At 45.0% G+C, this 14,300-nt stretch overlaps 1 protein-coding gene across 1 annotated transcript in view; it reads left to right on the plus strand.

Moving 5' to 3' along the window:
- The window catches only part of CBX5 (chromobox 5), a 44,588-nt gene that overhangs the window by 14,901 nt on the left and 15,387 nt on the right, over window positions 1-14,300 (plus strand). Inside the window, exon 2 of the mRNA XM_010373870.2 lies at window positions 10,009-10,187. Coding sequence (XP_010372172.1) covers window positions 10,051-10,187 — 137 coding nt within the window. The 5' untranslated portion in view covers window positions 10,009-10,050. The remainder of the gene's footprint in view (window positions 1-10,008; window positions 10,188-14,300) is intronic.

The raw sequence follows: 14,300 nt of genomic DNA on the forward strand, positions 1-14,300 counted from the left end.
GTTTACCAGACCGATACCTTCAAGCAATTCTGAAAATTGAGTCTTGTAACCGACATTCATTTATAATATGTTCGTAATCAGAGCTGGGGGGACATACAACCAAATGGAACTTACAGGGCAGCCTTTATCGCCATTTAGAATGTGTATATATACAATTATTATTTTACATATTGGGGAGGTCTCCCTATGTTTGCTCATGCTGGTCTTGAACTCTGGGCCCAAGCTGTCCTCCTGCCTCAGCCTCCCAAATTGTTGGGATTATGGGTGTAAGCCATGGCACCCAGCCAAGTATATGTTTTTTTTTTTTTTTTTTTTGAGACAGATTCTGGCTCTGTCGCCCAGGCTGGAGTGCAGTGGTGCGATCTTGGCTCACTGCAAGCTCTGCCTCCCGGGTTCATGCCATTCTCCTGCCTCAGCCTCCCGAATAGCCGGGACTACAGGCGCCCGCCACCATGCCCGGTTAATTTTTTTGTATTTTTAGTAGAGACAGGGTTTCACTGTGTTCGTCAGGATGGTCTTGATCTCCTGACCTCGTGATCCATCTGCCTCAGCCTTCCAAAGTGCTGGGATTACAGGCGTGAGCCACCGCGCCCAGCCAAGTATACGTTTTTTTTTGTTTTTGTTTTTTGAGGTGAAGTCTGGCTCTGTCGCCCAGGCTGGAGTGCAGTGGCAGGATCTCAGCTCACTGCAACCTCTGCTTCCCAGGTTCCAGCAATTCTCCTGCCTCAGCCTCCCAAGTAGCTAGGATTACAGGTGCCCACCACCATGCCTGGCTAATTTTTGTATTTTTAGTAGAGATGTGGTTTTGCCATGTTGGCCAGGCTGGTCTCAAACTCTTAACCTCAGGTGATCTGCCTCCCAAGGTGCTGGGATTACAGGGTGAGCCACCACGCCCGGCTGTTTTTATCTAAAAGAACAAAAGGCTCTTTACTCCCATGCTCACTGTAGCAGGAGTTTTCGCCTGATTTTTTTTTTTTTTTTTTTTTTTTTGAGATGGAGTCTTGCTCTGTCACCCAGGCTGGAGTGCAGTGCATGATCTCAGTTCACTGCAAGCTTTGCCTCCTGGGTTCACGCCATTCTCCTGCCTCAGCCTCCCGAGTAGCTGGGACTACAGGCGTCCACCACCACGCCCCGGCTAATTTTTTGTATTTTTAGTAGAGACGGAGTTTCGCCGTTTTAGCCAGGATGGTCTCGATCTCCTGACCTCGTGATCCGCCTGCCTCGACCTCCCAAAGTGCTGGGATTACAGGATTGAGCCACCACGCCAGGCCTGATTTTTTTTTTTTTGAGACAAGAGTCTGCCTCTGTTGCCCAGGCTGGAGTACAGTGGCACCATCTCCACTCACTGCAGCCTCTGCCTCCCTGGTTCAAGCGCTTCTTCTGCCTAAGCCTCCTGAGTAGCTGGGATTATAGGTGTGCACTGCCTTACCTGGCTAATTTTTGTATTTTTAGTAGAGATGGTGTTTCACATGTTGGCCACGCTGGTCTTGAACTCCTGACGTCAAGTGATCTGCCTGCCTCAGCCTCCCAAAGCGCTGAGATTACAGCCATGAGCCGTTGTGCCCAGCCTCTTGGCCTGATTTTTAAAAGATCATGAACTAGAGCTGTGCTAGCCAATGGGAGAACATTTCTTCCCTCCATGCTCTCTTCTGTTAATAAAGTTTGTGTTGTCTGTATGTGGCTTGTTAATGATGGGGGTGTTAACGACCATAGTTAATCTTTCTTTTCAACTCTTTCCTAATCTAGTCTCTTAAACAGACATTTAAAAAGCTTTTAACTCCTCTTGAATTGGGTGCTCATGGGCTTTTGGTGGAGGTGGAGTGATAGTTATCAGCCCATTTAACAAAACCTGAGACAGCCAGGAAAGCTGTAATGTGAATCTCTATGCTATGTTTTTGTTAAAATGCCACATGGCTAATACTTTAGAAATCATAAATCCACTGCAAGAAAACATCTTTATAGAGGATAGTTTAGTTTTATGCTGTTTGTGTTACATACCTAAGACCATCAGTACTTCAAGCTCCATAAAGAGCAAGGAACATAGAGCAGATTAAAATGTTTTTGTAAGTTTGGTTTGTTTTCATCTGTTTTATTTGTTGCAATAAGGCTATATATAGAGGATGCCTTGAAGACTGCTGTAGCTGACAATTTAATCTTCACCTAAGTCACTGTCTCCCTAAGGGCCTTAAGGAAAAGTGGGAATTTCACAAGTCTGTGCCAACTGCAACCACTCATCAATGGCGTATTTAATTAATCCATGTGATAGGGAGCTTTGCATATGTACTCTCCTCTGCTCTTTAACCCTGGCTTACTTCCTAAAGGATTTTGCCTTGTTAGGGGGCTTATAGAATTTATGTTGAAACTCTAAAATGGAGAGCACATTGATTATGCATCTTGACATTTGGTTTGATTACCATGTTTAAATAATTCAGTGGGTAGTTCAGCGAGGTAGCTTACCAATTGGCTTTCTTTTTCTTTCTTTTTTTTTTTTGAGACGGAGTTTCACTCTTGTCTCCCAGGCTAGAGTGCAATGGCGCGATCTTGGTTTACAGAAACTCCACCTCCCAGGTTCAAGCGATTCTCCTACCTCAGCCTCCCCAGTAGCTGGGATTACAGGCACCTGCCACCACACCTGGCTAATTTTTGTATTTTTAGTAGAGACGGGGTTTCGCCATGTTGGCCAGCCTGGTCTCAAACTCCCGACCTCAGGTGATCCACCCGTCTTGGCCTCCCAAAGTGCTGGGATTACAGGCGTGAGCCACTGCGCCCAGCTGGCTTTCATTCTTAATAAAAAGAAAGCTGGCCGGGCATGGTGGCTCAAGCCTGTAATCCCAGCACTTTGGGAGGCCGAGGCGGGCGGATCACGAGGTCAGGAGATCGAGACCATCCTGGCTAACACGGTGAAACCCCGTCTCTACTAAAAAATACAAAAAACTAGCCGGGCGAGGTGGCGGGCGCCTGTAGTCCCAGCTACTCGGGAGGCTGAGGCAGGAGAATGGTGTAAACCCTGGAGGCGGAGTTTGCAGTGAGCTGAGATCTGGCCACTGCACTCCAGCCTGGGTGACAGAGCGAGACTCCTTCTCAAAAAAAAAAAAAAAATAAAATAAAATAAAATAAAATAAAATAAAAAGAAAGCTTAGTGAAAGATCTAGAATTATGCGTACTTTTGCTCATAAGTGGTGATTAAAATTAAATGGCTATAACAAGATGTAAGAAAAGCCACCGGAATTGGTATTGAGAAGTAGTGACTGCTTTGTAGGGGTAAGGCGGGAGGATTGCTTCAGCCCAGGAGTTTGAGACCAGCTTGGGCAACACAGTGAGACTGCATCTCACCAAAAATTAAAAAAATGTAGCCAGGCATGGTGGTGTGCCCCAGTGGTCTCTACTCAGGAGGTGAGAGGATTGCTTGAGCCCAGGAGTTTGAGGCTGCAATGAACTGTCCGCGTCACTGCACTACAGCCTGAACAACAGAACGAGACCCTGTCTCAAAAAAGAAATGACTGGAGGGATGAGAGTAGAGCCTGAACTGGACAAAGCAGACAGATACCAGGGACCCTGTGTAGGTTGTTCCAGGATTAAATGGTCAATGCCAAGGGCTAACCATTACCTCTTTTTTTTTTTTTTTTCTAATTGAGACGGAGTCTCGTACTGTCGCCCAGGCTGGAGTACAGTGGTGTGATCTCGGCTCACTGCAAGCTCCACCTCCTAGGTTCATGCCATTCTCTTGCCTCAGCCTCTGGAGTAGCTGGGACTACAGGTTCCTGCCATCACACCCGGCTAATTTTTTGTATTTTTAGTAGAGACGGGGTTTCACCGTGTTAGCCAGGATGGTCTTGATCTCCTGACCTCATGATTCACCCGCCTCGGCCTCCCAAAGTGTTGGGATTACAGGCGTGAGACACTGTGCCCAGCCTTTTTTTTTTTTTTTTTGAGATGGAGTCTTGCCCTGTTGTCCAGGCTGGAGTGCAGTGGTGCCATCTCAGCTCACTGCAACCTCTGTCTCCCAGTTTAAGCGATTCTCCTGCCTCAGCCTTCTGAGTAGCTGGGATTACAGGTGCATAACTGCCTCAGCCTCCTGTGTAGCTGGGATTACACCACGCCTGACTAATTTTTGTGTGTCTTTAGTACAGACGGGGGTTTCACCATATTGACCAGGCTGGTCTTGAACTCCTGACCTCATGATTCACCTGCCTCCGCCTCCCATAGTGCTGGGATTGTAGGCAGGAGCCACTGTGCCCGGCCTACCTCTTGTTTTTCTGGGTTGCCTTAGCTTGCTTGTGATGCCCTCTCTGTAATTACTGGGAGCTGAATTTTTTTTTTTTTGTTTTTGAGACGAAGTTTCGCCCTTGTTGCCCAGGCTGGAGTGCAATGGCTCAATCTTGGCTCACTGCAACCTCCACCTTCTGGGTTCGAGCGATTTTCCTGCCTCAACTTCCCGAGTAGCTGGGATTACAGGTGCCTGCCACAATGCCTGGCTAATTTTTGTATTTTTAGTAGAGACAGGGTTTCACCATTTTGGCCAGGTTGGTCTGGAACTCCTGACCTCAGGAGATCTGCCCGCCTCAGCCTCCCAAAGTGCTGGGATTACAGGCGTGAGCCACCGCACCCAGCCTCTTTTCTCATCTCTATGGGCCTTAGGTGCTGTAATCTATCTATAGTTACTGGGTAGCTTTACCAGATAGTTCCTATCTATATTTAAGAGAGAAGGCTGAGAGCAATTATTCCTGAAAGACTCTAGAAATTTGAGAAGCTGCTCACCCTTTCCTTTGGAGATTTCCACAAGGATAAGGTTGTGTTCAGAGGCTCATCTTCTTTTCCTCTGTCATCGTATTGGGATTCTACCTTAATCACTCCATCATCCTGCCAACCGTGTCTCATTTCTCATGCTAGAAAGCTCCCTCCCCCTAAGCTCAGTGTGAACCACCAGTCTTGATGCTTTATCTGGTCCAGGCTCTAGCCCTTAAATTGTTTGACTGGCTTTGTGTTTCATTTGACCCTAATACTCTGGGTCGCACTGTCTAAAAGAGAATTATGTCCCCTCCGATGTCTGAGTGCATTTCTCATTTCTTACTGCTGCTCCTGAGCAGATCTGTAACTTCAAGGTTAAGATACGACACATTCCATCAGAAGTATGTCGTCATCCTTGCCAGCTTCTGATCTGTGACTGTCCAGGAGATTTACAAGACAATTGCATGCCATCCTTTAAAGAATATTATGGTTGGACTCTGACTCCTGGCATCAGGCCTAATTTGATTTGTCAGTGGTTACAAAACCCATTTCCCAAAAAGAAAAGGACCTCAGCCCATGTGCCCTTTAGGCAGTTCTTAAGGGTGGAAAGGAGGGAATTGAACTCAATCTTTATTTCCTGATGTTTTGTGGGGAGGAGTGGACACCAGAATATTTTTGTCTCTTTCCTCTTTAAATTCACTTTTCTTTCTCTGAAAGATTTCCCCAAAATGTTAGTATTGCTGTCATTCTTTCCTGTTCCTTATTCCTTCACAGAGTTACTATTAGTCTTTTCATTCTGCCATCTTTAAAGTTTGTCTGAGTTTTAAGGAATAAGTATTTTGCCCTTGAGAGAGAACATACCTCCCCTGTTCTCTGAAGGTTTATTCGTTTTCTAGTGCCTAGTTAACAAAGACACTGTTCCTCATTTTCTTGCTATCTACTAATGTGTTCAGCTGCAGGAGTTACTGCATGTGATTTGGTTTACTAGCTTAGGAATTTGGAAGGTCACATATTTTCTTCTGCTGTTGTATTCAGCCCTGACATATTTTTACAGAAGGTTCTCTTTGGGGGACTTAATAGATCTTTGGTTTCAACATAAACTCACTTTTTCCCTAGGAGGTAGGTAGGGTGGGTAGTACAGATTTATTTAGCCTGTTTAAATGATGCCGGGGTTAGATGGAAAATTTATTTACTCAAGATCACACATGGCAAGTTAATCAGAGTCAGGATCCTGTTTCAATGTTTGGTATTGTTTTCATATCCCTTAATTATGAAAAGTTTAAAACAAAAGGTAAGAAGAGTTGAAAAATGCAGTTTTTAATCGGAGGTTTGCTGATGATCCATTCCAATTTGAGGAAATCTTTTGTAATTAAAAAATTTCTGGACGGGTGCGGTGGCTCATGCCTGTAATCCCAGCACTTTGGGAGGCCGAGGCGGGTGGATCACGAGATCAGGAAATCGAGACCATCCTGGCCAATGTGATGAAACCCCATCTCTACTAAAAATAACAAAAATTAGCTGGGCGTGGTGGCACATGCCTGTAATCCCAGCTACTTGGGAGGCTGAGGCAAGAGAATCCCTTGAACCAGGGAGCTGGAGGTTGCAGTGAGCCGAGATCGCGCCACAGCACTCTAGCCTGGTGACAGAGCGAGACTCCGTCTCAAAAAAAAAAAAGAAAAAAAAAGTTCTCCTTTGGTCTTACACCCTATGGTTTCTTCTGTTTGACAGCCAAAATAGTCACCGTTCTATGCTTCTTCTCAACTGCGTTCTTTCTTATTTATTTATTTATTTATTTTTTTGAGACAGAGGTTTGCTCTTGTTGCCCAGGCTGGAGTGCAGTTGCGCAATCTCGGCTCACTGCAACCTCTGCCTCCCAGGTTCAAGCGCTTCTCCTGCCTTAGCCTCCCCAGTAGCTGTGATTACAGGCATGTGCTACTATGCCTGGCCAATTTTTGTATTTTTAGTAGAGATGGGGTTTCACCATGTTGGTCAGGCTGGTCTCGAACTCCTGACCTCCGGTAATCCATCCGCTTCGGCTTCCCAAAGTGCTGGGATTACAGGTGTGGGCCACCGTGCTTGGCTCAACTGAGTTCTTTGCTTTTGATTGTCCCTTTTTCTTACTCTCCTATGGCAGCCGCTTCTGGCTTTAAAGTTCCCATATCTATAAAGCAGAGTAGTTTTGAACCTCTCAAAAATGTTCTTTAGAGCCAGAAGAATGGAAAACTTACAGTATTTCAAGTCTCTGTATGTCTTTTTTATTTATCCCAGTACTCCTTTTCTCAAGTATTGGGACATACTGATTCAGAGAGTTGTACATTAATAATGTATCAGGTGATGAATAATTATTTAAAAATCTGTTTCATAACATTATAGAACAACCTAGAATTGGTTTTAATTTATCAACCATTAGGTTGTGGCAGAACCGCTCTCCTCTTTTTTTTTAAACTTCTTAGGAATTTTTTTCCACCTAAATTTATTTTATTTTATTTTTTTGAGACAGTCTCACTCTTGTCGCCCAGGCTGGAGTGCAGTGGCGCGATCTTGGCTCACTGCAACCTCCGCGTCCCAGGTTCAAGCGATTGTCCTCCCTCAGCCCCCTGAGTAGCTGGGACTATATGCGCCTGCCACCGTGCCTGGTTAATTTTTTTGTATTTTTAGTAGAGACGGGGTTTCACCAGTGTTGGTCGGGCTAGTCTCGAACACCTGACCTCAAATGATTGCCCTGCCCCGGCCTCCCAAAGTTCTGGGATTGCAGGCATGAGCCACTGTGCCCGGCCCTCCACCTGTAATTTTAGTTAAAAGTTTTTTTTTTTTTTTTTTTGGTTGGTGTTTTGGTAGTGCTTCATGTCTTTGGATTTTGTCTCTAGTAATCACCCCAAAGAAGGAAAGTTATATAGTGTCTTTAAAATACTTCCCTTCCCCTGTTTCCTGTTATTTTTCCCCTCAAGCAATTTTAATTAACTTCTGTGACAGATGGTAAAATGGGGTTGCCCGAAGTGCTCTGGTGAGCTGTATTAAGTGATGGGTGGTTTGTACTGATCGTGTTGTAGAAGGATCGAGCCTTTCCCCTCCCCCCTTCAGTTGAGCTGTAATCTTGTTAGATGATCTTAAAATGCTATTGATTAATTTACAGTGCTGTTAGAGGAATAAGCATAAATACTGGATTTAAAACCTAAGAAGTAATTCCCTTGAGCTCTGAATGCCTTAGCCTTGAGGCCAAGAGAGGTACCTTCCAACTTCTCCACCCAGTCTTCACTGAAAAGGAAAGTTAAGCCTTTTAACTTTTCCATTTGCTTCTCCCCCTTAGTGTAGTACTGCTGCCAGTTGCTATGGCAACGGACTGGGACAGCTGCGCAGTGGCGCCCAGGCAGCTGGGTGGGGGCGGGGGAGCTGCCAGCCCGCCAAGACCCAGACCTGGGAGGGAGGCCCCTCCTGTTAGCCCAGAGGGAAAGAAAGAACTGGGGCGATCCGGTAGGTAAAGGAGGGAACCCCCATTCATTTTCTACCTTTGGGGCTTCTCTTCTGCATGAAGGTATAAAGGGAGATTTTCCTTTTCTCTCCCTCAAAATGAAGAACACATGTAAATCCTTGTTTTTCCTGGTGAGGCAGGGGAGGCCATAGCCACAATGCTTAACTGCATGCATCTAACATGGGGCTGGTTTTAACCCCAGCGCTCTGACCTAAACTGCTCAGCTCCCGGAAATTCCAAGGTGAGTGGGGGTGGGGGTGGGGTACTCTCCCTGGAATATGACATTTCCTGTCTCTGGTGAGGTTGGAGGCTGTTTCATTTTAAATAAACCACATAAAATATTTTCTTGAAGCTTAGGACTCTTCTTAATTCACGGAAAAATTATTTTCAACCCCCCGCACCTACATTTTCCTACTACCTCTTCCAAATAGAGTATTTTAATAAAAACTTAGTCTTATAGGGCAGTAATGGGTATAGGCAGTATTTTAGGTGGCAGACCTATTGCTAATAAGTTCTGGGGATATGGTTTCCAACTACATATTCTTGTAATAATTTTTAAAATTTTGCTAATTTGAAGTGAATTGATAATTGCCACTTTTTATGTGACTTGAACATCATTCTGAGATTAGTAGTGGGCCCTCCCTTACCCAGTGGTTTTCTGGTCAGGGTGGAAATATTTACAGGGTGCTGATAAACATCTTTAAAGATTACAGGAAAACAATAATGGAGTTCAGCTAAGAAAACAATTTCTGCTACTCTGTAATCCAGACTGTAGGCGCCATTTAGCATGGTTAAGGAAAAATTCTTAAAAATGATTGTGGAACAGCAACATGGGAATTTTTAAAACTAGATTCTCTGTTGAGTACCCCCTGGTGTGCATATTTCTGAGCTTAACTCAATTTCCATTTGTGTTTCCTTGCTTCAGCTTTCCTTGGGCCTATGAATGGTTCCTCTGTATTTTGAGGAGGCTTCATGTTGATGCTGAGTCTGGGGCCAGACTTCTTTTTCCTCCTCCTCTTCCTTTGGCCCTGAGTCAACTTCAGTTAAGAGGAGAGGTACTTTCTTAACTATTTGGATTAGTTACATCTTGGGAATTACTGAACAATCTAGTGACTAATTTTGAATTTTAGGACTGAAAATTTTTTTCTCTTTTCTGCCTCCCTCCCATCCCCAAATTAGCTTTCTAAAAAGGAAGCTTAGTGTGTTTGAGATGTCAGCCTTACTTTTGTGAGCTGATGGATACTCTGAAGGGACAAGCTCAATTTGTTTAAGGGAAATGTACCAAGTCACTGAAAATGTGGTGAAAGATGCCTGAGCAAGCCTTTTTTTTGCTGGTAAGAGATTGGGCAAGATGCTCAGAGCACAGAAAACCCATATTTTAGTGGCTTTTCTTTTTTCATTTTTATAAAGACCCTTATTCACCTTGGAGAAAAAGGTTTTAATTTTATCTTGGTTCATTTAACTGAAGATTTTGCACATTTCTGTTTGAGTTCCTGGCTTGTAAATGGCTATAAACATAACCAGGAATAACATACCACACTACTTGTCTTTTGGAATCTGGAATAGAAGAGTTAGACATTTGTGCCTTCTAATAATTTTGGTCTCTTTAGCCGAAGAGAAGGTTGTAGCTGAGGAAGTGAAGACTGATTCATTTTTAAATTAAATTCTTAGGACTCATTTGTAGAATGATTTGAGACTCAAGAGCAGGGCACATGGCAACTTGGTGTTATCCCCTTTTCATCCCATCAAGAAGAGACAAAGTTTTTAACTCTTCACATGGATTCTAACCATTTTGTCCTTTGCCTTTACAGGGACCCGGTGGCCTTAGTCTTTCAGGTGGAACGGTGTGCAACATGGGAAAGAAAACCAAGCGGACAGCTGACAGTTCTTCTTCAGAGGATGAGGAGGAGTACGTTGTGGAGAAGGTGCTAGACAGGCGTGTAGTTAAGGGACAAGTGGAATATCTACTGAAGTGGAAAGGCTTTTCTGAGTAAGTTCCTTTTTTTCCCCAGGCTTTGGTACTCTGTAGAGATAGATACCTTTGGTTTATTTCCTTAGGAATCACGAGCATCTTTGTCTTTTTCTTCCCCCTCCCGCACTCTTCCTAAGAGTTAGAAGACACAGCAGTAAACAAAACAAAATCTCCCCGCTTGTGGAGCTTATGTGCTAATGATACTGCTTTTGAAAGGCAGTATAATGAATTGGTTAGGAGCACAGACTAGGGAGTCAGATTGCCTGGATCTAGATTCTAACTCCATCACTTATGATACAAACTGGATAGCCTTGGCTAATTTCCTTAATCATTTTATCTCCTCAGTGAAATAAGGATAAACAGTAGTGCTTATAAGGCCAGGCGCGGTGGCTTGTACTCTTAATCTCAGCACTTTGGGAGGCTGAGGCGGGCGGATCACCTGAGGTCAGGAGTTTGAGACCCTCCTGGCCAACATGGTGAAACCCCATCTACTAAAAATTAAAAAATTAGCTACTGGGGAGGCTGAGGTAGGAGAATCGCTTGAACTCAGGAGGCAGAGGTTGCAGTGAGCCAGGATTGCGCCACTGCACTCCAGCCTGGGTGACTGTGTTTTCAGTAGAGGCAGGGTTTTGCCATGTTGCTCAGGCTGGTCTGGAACTTCCAGGCTCAAGTGAGCCACCTGCCTTGGCCTCCCAAAGTGCTGGGATTACAGGTGTGAGCCACCATGCCCGGCTGTGAAATTAATTTTAATAATATTTTATTTAACCTAGTATATGAAAAATACTATTTCAGCGTTAATCAGTACAAAAGTTATTAATGAAATTTTGTGTGTGTGTGTGCTAAGACTTGAAAATCTGGGATATATTTTACACTTTATAGTGCATCTCCATTCAAACTAGCTGCATTTCAAATAGGCAGATGTGGCTAGTGGTTACCATATTGGATGGCACAGCTCTGCAGTATAGGACCTAAATACACTGAAAGATACAGTGGTTTACCAATACTTTTGGATAAAGGCTATGTGTCAAGAACCTTTGAAACATACAGGAGGTTATTTCATTACATGATCAAAGTTTCTCATCTGGAGAATTATTGGCGTTGTAGGTGGGATCATTCACGCATTTTGCAGGATGCTTAGCATCTCTAGCACCCAGAGTGCAAGTATGGGTAGCACAACAATCAGAAGATGCCCTCTTTCTAGAGAGGAGTGGTATCACAGCTTCCACCAGTGATGAGAACTGTTGAGTTTGAGAGACCTCTAGAGCACTAACAGATAGGAACTAAAGTAACACCTGAAGATTTTGAAGATGTTTATTGGGCCCATTGAATCACCACTGGAAATATTTTGGGATGTTTGAAAGATACTTGAAATTCTTTCTCTGTCATTGAGCTACTGGTACCGTACCATAGATGAAAGGGGGAAAGATAAGGTTTGGGGTAGACAAATTAAACATTGGTCCTTTTTCAGAAATGCCCTGGATTTCATGAAAGACTGGAACAAATCAGCATTGTCTATAACTGAATGCCTACTTTGTGCTAGACAGTGATCAGATTCTACCTCTCGTGCTTCTTTTGATTCTCATAAAAGCATTTAGAGTCCAGGTGTGGTGGTGTGTACCTGTAGTCCCAGCTACTAGGGAGGCTGAAGTGGGAGGATTGCTTGAGTCCAGGAGTTCTGGGCTATAGTGCACTAAACGGATCAGGTGTCTGCATTAAGTTTGGCATCAATGGCCGGGCGCAGTGGCTCAAGCCTGTAATCCCAGCACTTTGGGAGGCCGAGACGGGCGGATCACGAGGTCAGGAGTTCGAGACCATCCTGGCTAACACGGTGAAACCCCGTCTCTACTAAAAAAAAATACAAAAAAAAAAAAAGCTAGCTGGGCGAGGTGGCTGGCGCCTGTAGTCCCAGCTACTCGGGAGGCTGAGGCAGGAGAATGGCATAAACCCGGGAGGCGGAGCTTGCAGTGAGCTGAGATCCGGCCACTGCACTCCAGCCTGGGCGACAGAGCGAGACTCCGTCTCAAAAAAAAAAATAGTTTGGCATCAATATAGTGACCTCCCAGGAGTGAGGGACCACCAGGTTGCCTAAGGAGGAGTGAACCAGAGCAGGTCAGAACTCCTGTTCTGAGCATTAGTGAGATTAGGCCTGTGAATAGCCACTGCACTCCTGTCTGGTTAACATAGCAAGACCCTGCCTCTTCAAAAACTTTAATTTTTTTTAATTTAAATTTTTACATATTTTTATCTTTACAATAGAGACAGGGTCTCACTGTGTTACCCAGGCTGGTCTCGCATTCTTGGGTTCAACCAGTCTGCCTGCCTTGGCCTCTCGAAGTGCTGGGATTATAGGTGTGAATCACTGTCCCTGGCCAACCTAGGCTCTTTTTAAATCATACTATGTTGTCTTTTGGGTGGAAACCGAAGTAGAAGCAGCAGTGCCAAAGTGTTAGGAAAAGGGATAATCCCCTTATAGGACTGGCTTTCCTAGTTTTCAATAGACTCCTCCCAACCCCCAAGTCTATTTGGCTTGTGTTATAGTGTTGGTACACCTTTCAATATTAGTATGTTAATTTCCTCTGGAATGGTAAACTATGTGGTATGTGGGTTTTGGGGAAAGTTACTGTGTGAGGAATTTTTTTTCTTGACTTTTTTTTTTTTTTGAGATGGAGTCTCGCTCTGTCACCCAGGCTGAAGTGCAGTGGCGCGATCTCAGCCCACTGCAAGCTCCGCCGCCTCCCAGGTTCATGCCGCCCCAGCCTCCCTAGAAGCTGGGACTATAGGCGCCCACCACTAGGCCCGGCTAATTTTTTTGTATTTTTAGTAGAGACGGGGTTTCACTGTGTTCGCCAGGATGGTCTCGATCTCCTGACCTCGTGATCTGCCTGCCTCGGCCTCCCAAAGTGCTGGGATTACAGGCGTGAGCCACCGCGCCCAGCCAACTTTTTTTTTTTTTTTTTTGAGACAAGAGTTTCGCTCTTATTGCCCAGGCTAGAGTGCAATGGCGCGATCTCGGCTCCCTGTAACCTCCCTCTCCCGGGTTCAAACGATTCTCCTGCCTCAGCCTCCCGATTAGATGGGATTACAGGTGCCTGCCACCACACCCATCTAATTTTTGTATTTTTAGTAGAGATGGGGTTTCACCATGTTGGCCAGGCTGGTCTCGAACTCCTGACCTCAGGTGATCTACCTGCTTCCACCTCCCAAAGTGCTGGGATTAGAGACGTGAGCCACCCTGCCCGGCTGAGGAATTTTTTTTTTCTGCTGAGAGAAGGGATATAAAGGAGAAGCTTTCCCATTTTAGCTCAAATGATTTAGAAATAAATTTTGTCTCAATATTGTGTTCCTTTTGTAGAAACTTGTTTAGGTCGAGAGTAAATAGCTCAGATTTTTCCATCTTTCTGCTTTCTACTTGAGTCAGGTTATTATGGCATGTGTTCAAATCATTCCCATCTGAAGAAACCTTATTATTATTATTTTTTTTGAAATGGAGTTTCACTCTTGTTGCCCAGGCTGGAGTGCAATGGCTCGAACTCAGCTCACCACAACCTCCTGCCTCCCAGGTTCAAGCGATTCTCCCGCCTCAACCTCCTGAGTAGCTGAGATTACAGGAAGGCACCACCATGCCTGGCTCATTTAGTATTTTTAGTAGAGATGGGGTTTCACCAATTTGGTCAGGCTGGTCTCAAACTCCCGACCTCAGATGATCTGCCTGAATCGACCTTCCAAAGTGCTGGGATTATAGGCGTGAGCCACCGCGCCCAGCAAGAAACCTTATTTAAAATAAACAAAGGCCAGGCGCAGTGGCTCACGCCTGTAATCCCATCACTTTGGGAGGCCAAGACAGGCAGATCAGTTGAGGTCAGGAGTTCGAGACCAGCCTGGTCAACATGAGGAAGCCCCATGTTGGGTGAAATTAGCTGGATGTGGTGGTGGGTACCTGTAATCCCAGCTACCCGGGATGCTGGGGCAGGAGAATCACTTGAACCCAGGAGGCGGAGGTTGCAGTGAGGCGAGATCGCGCCATTGCACTCCAGCCTGGGCGACAAGAAAACTCCATCTCAAAAAATAATAAAAAATAGGCCGGGCACCGTGGCTCATGCCTGTAATCCCAGCACTTTGGGAGGTCGAGGC

The sequence above is a fragment of the Rhinopithecus roxellana genome, chromosome 10, assembly GCF_007565055.1.
Source record: "Rhinopithecus roxellana isolate Shanxi Qingling chromosome 10, ASM756505v1, whole genome shotgun sequence".
NCBI classification, from domain to species: Eukaryota; Metazoa; Chordata; class Mammalia; order Primates; family Cercopithecidae; genus Rhinopithecus; species Rhinopithecus roxellana.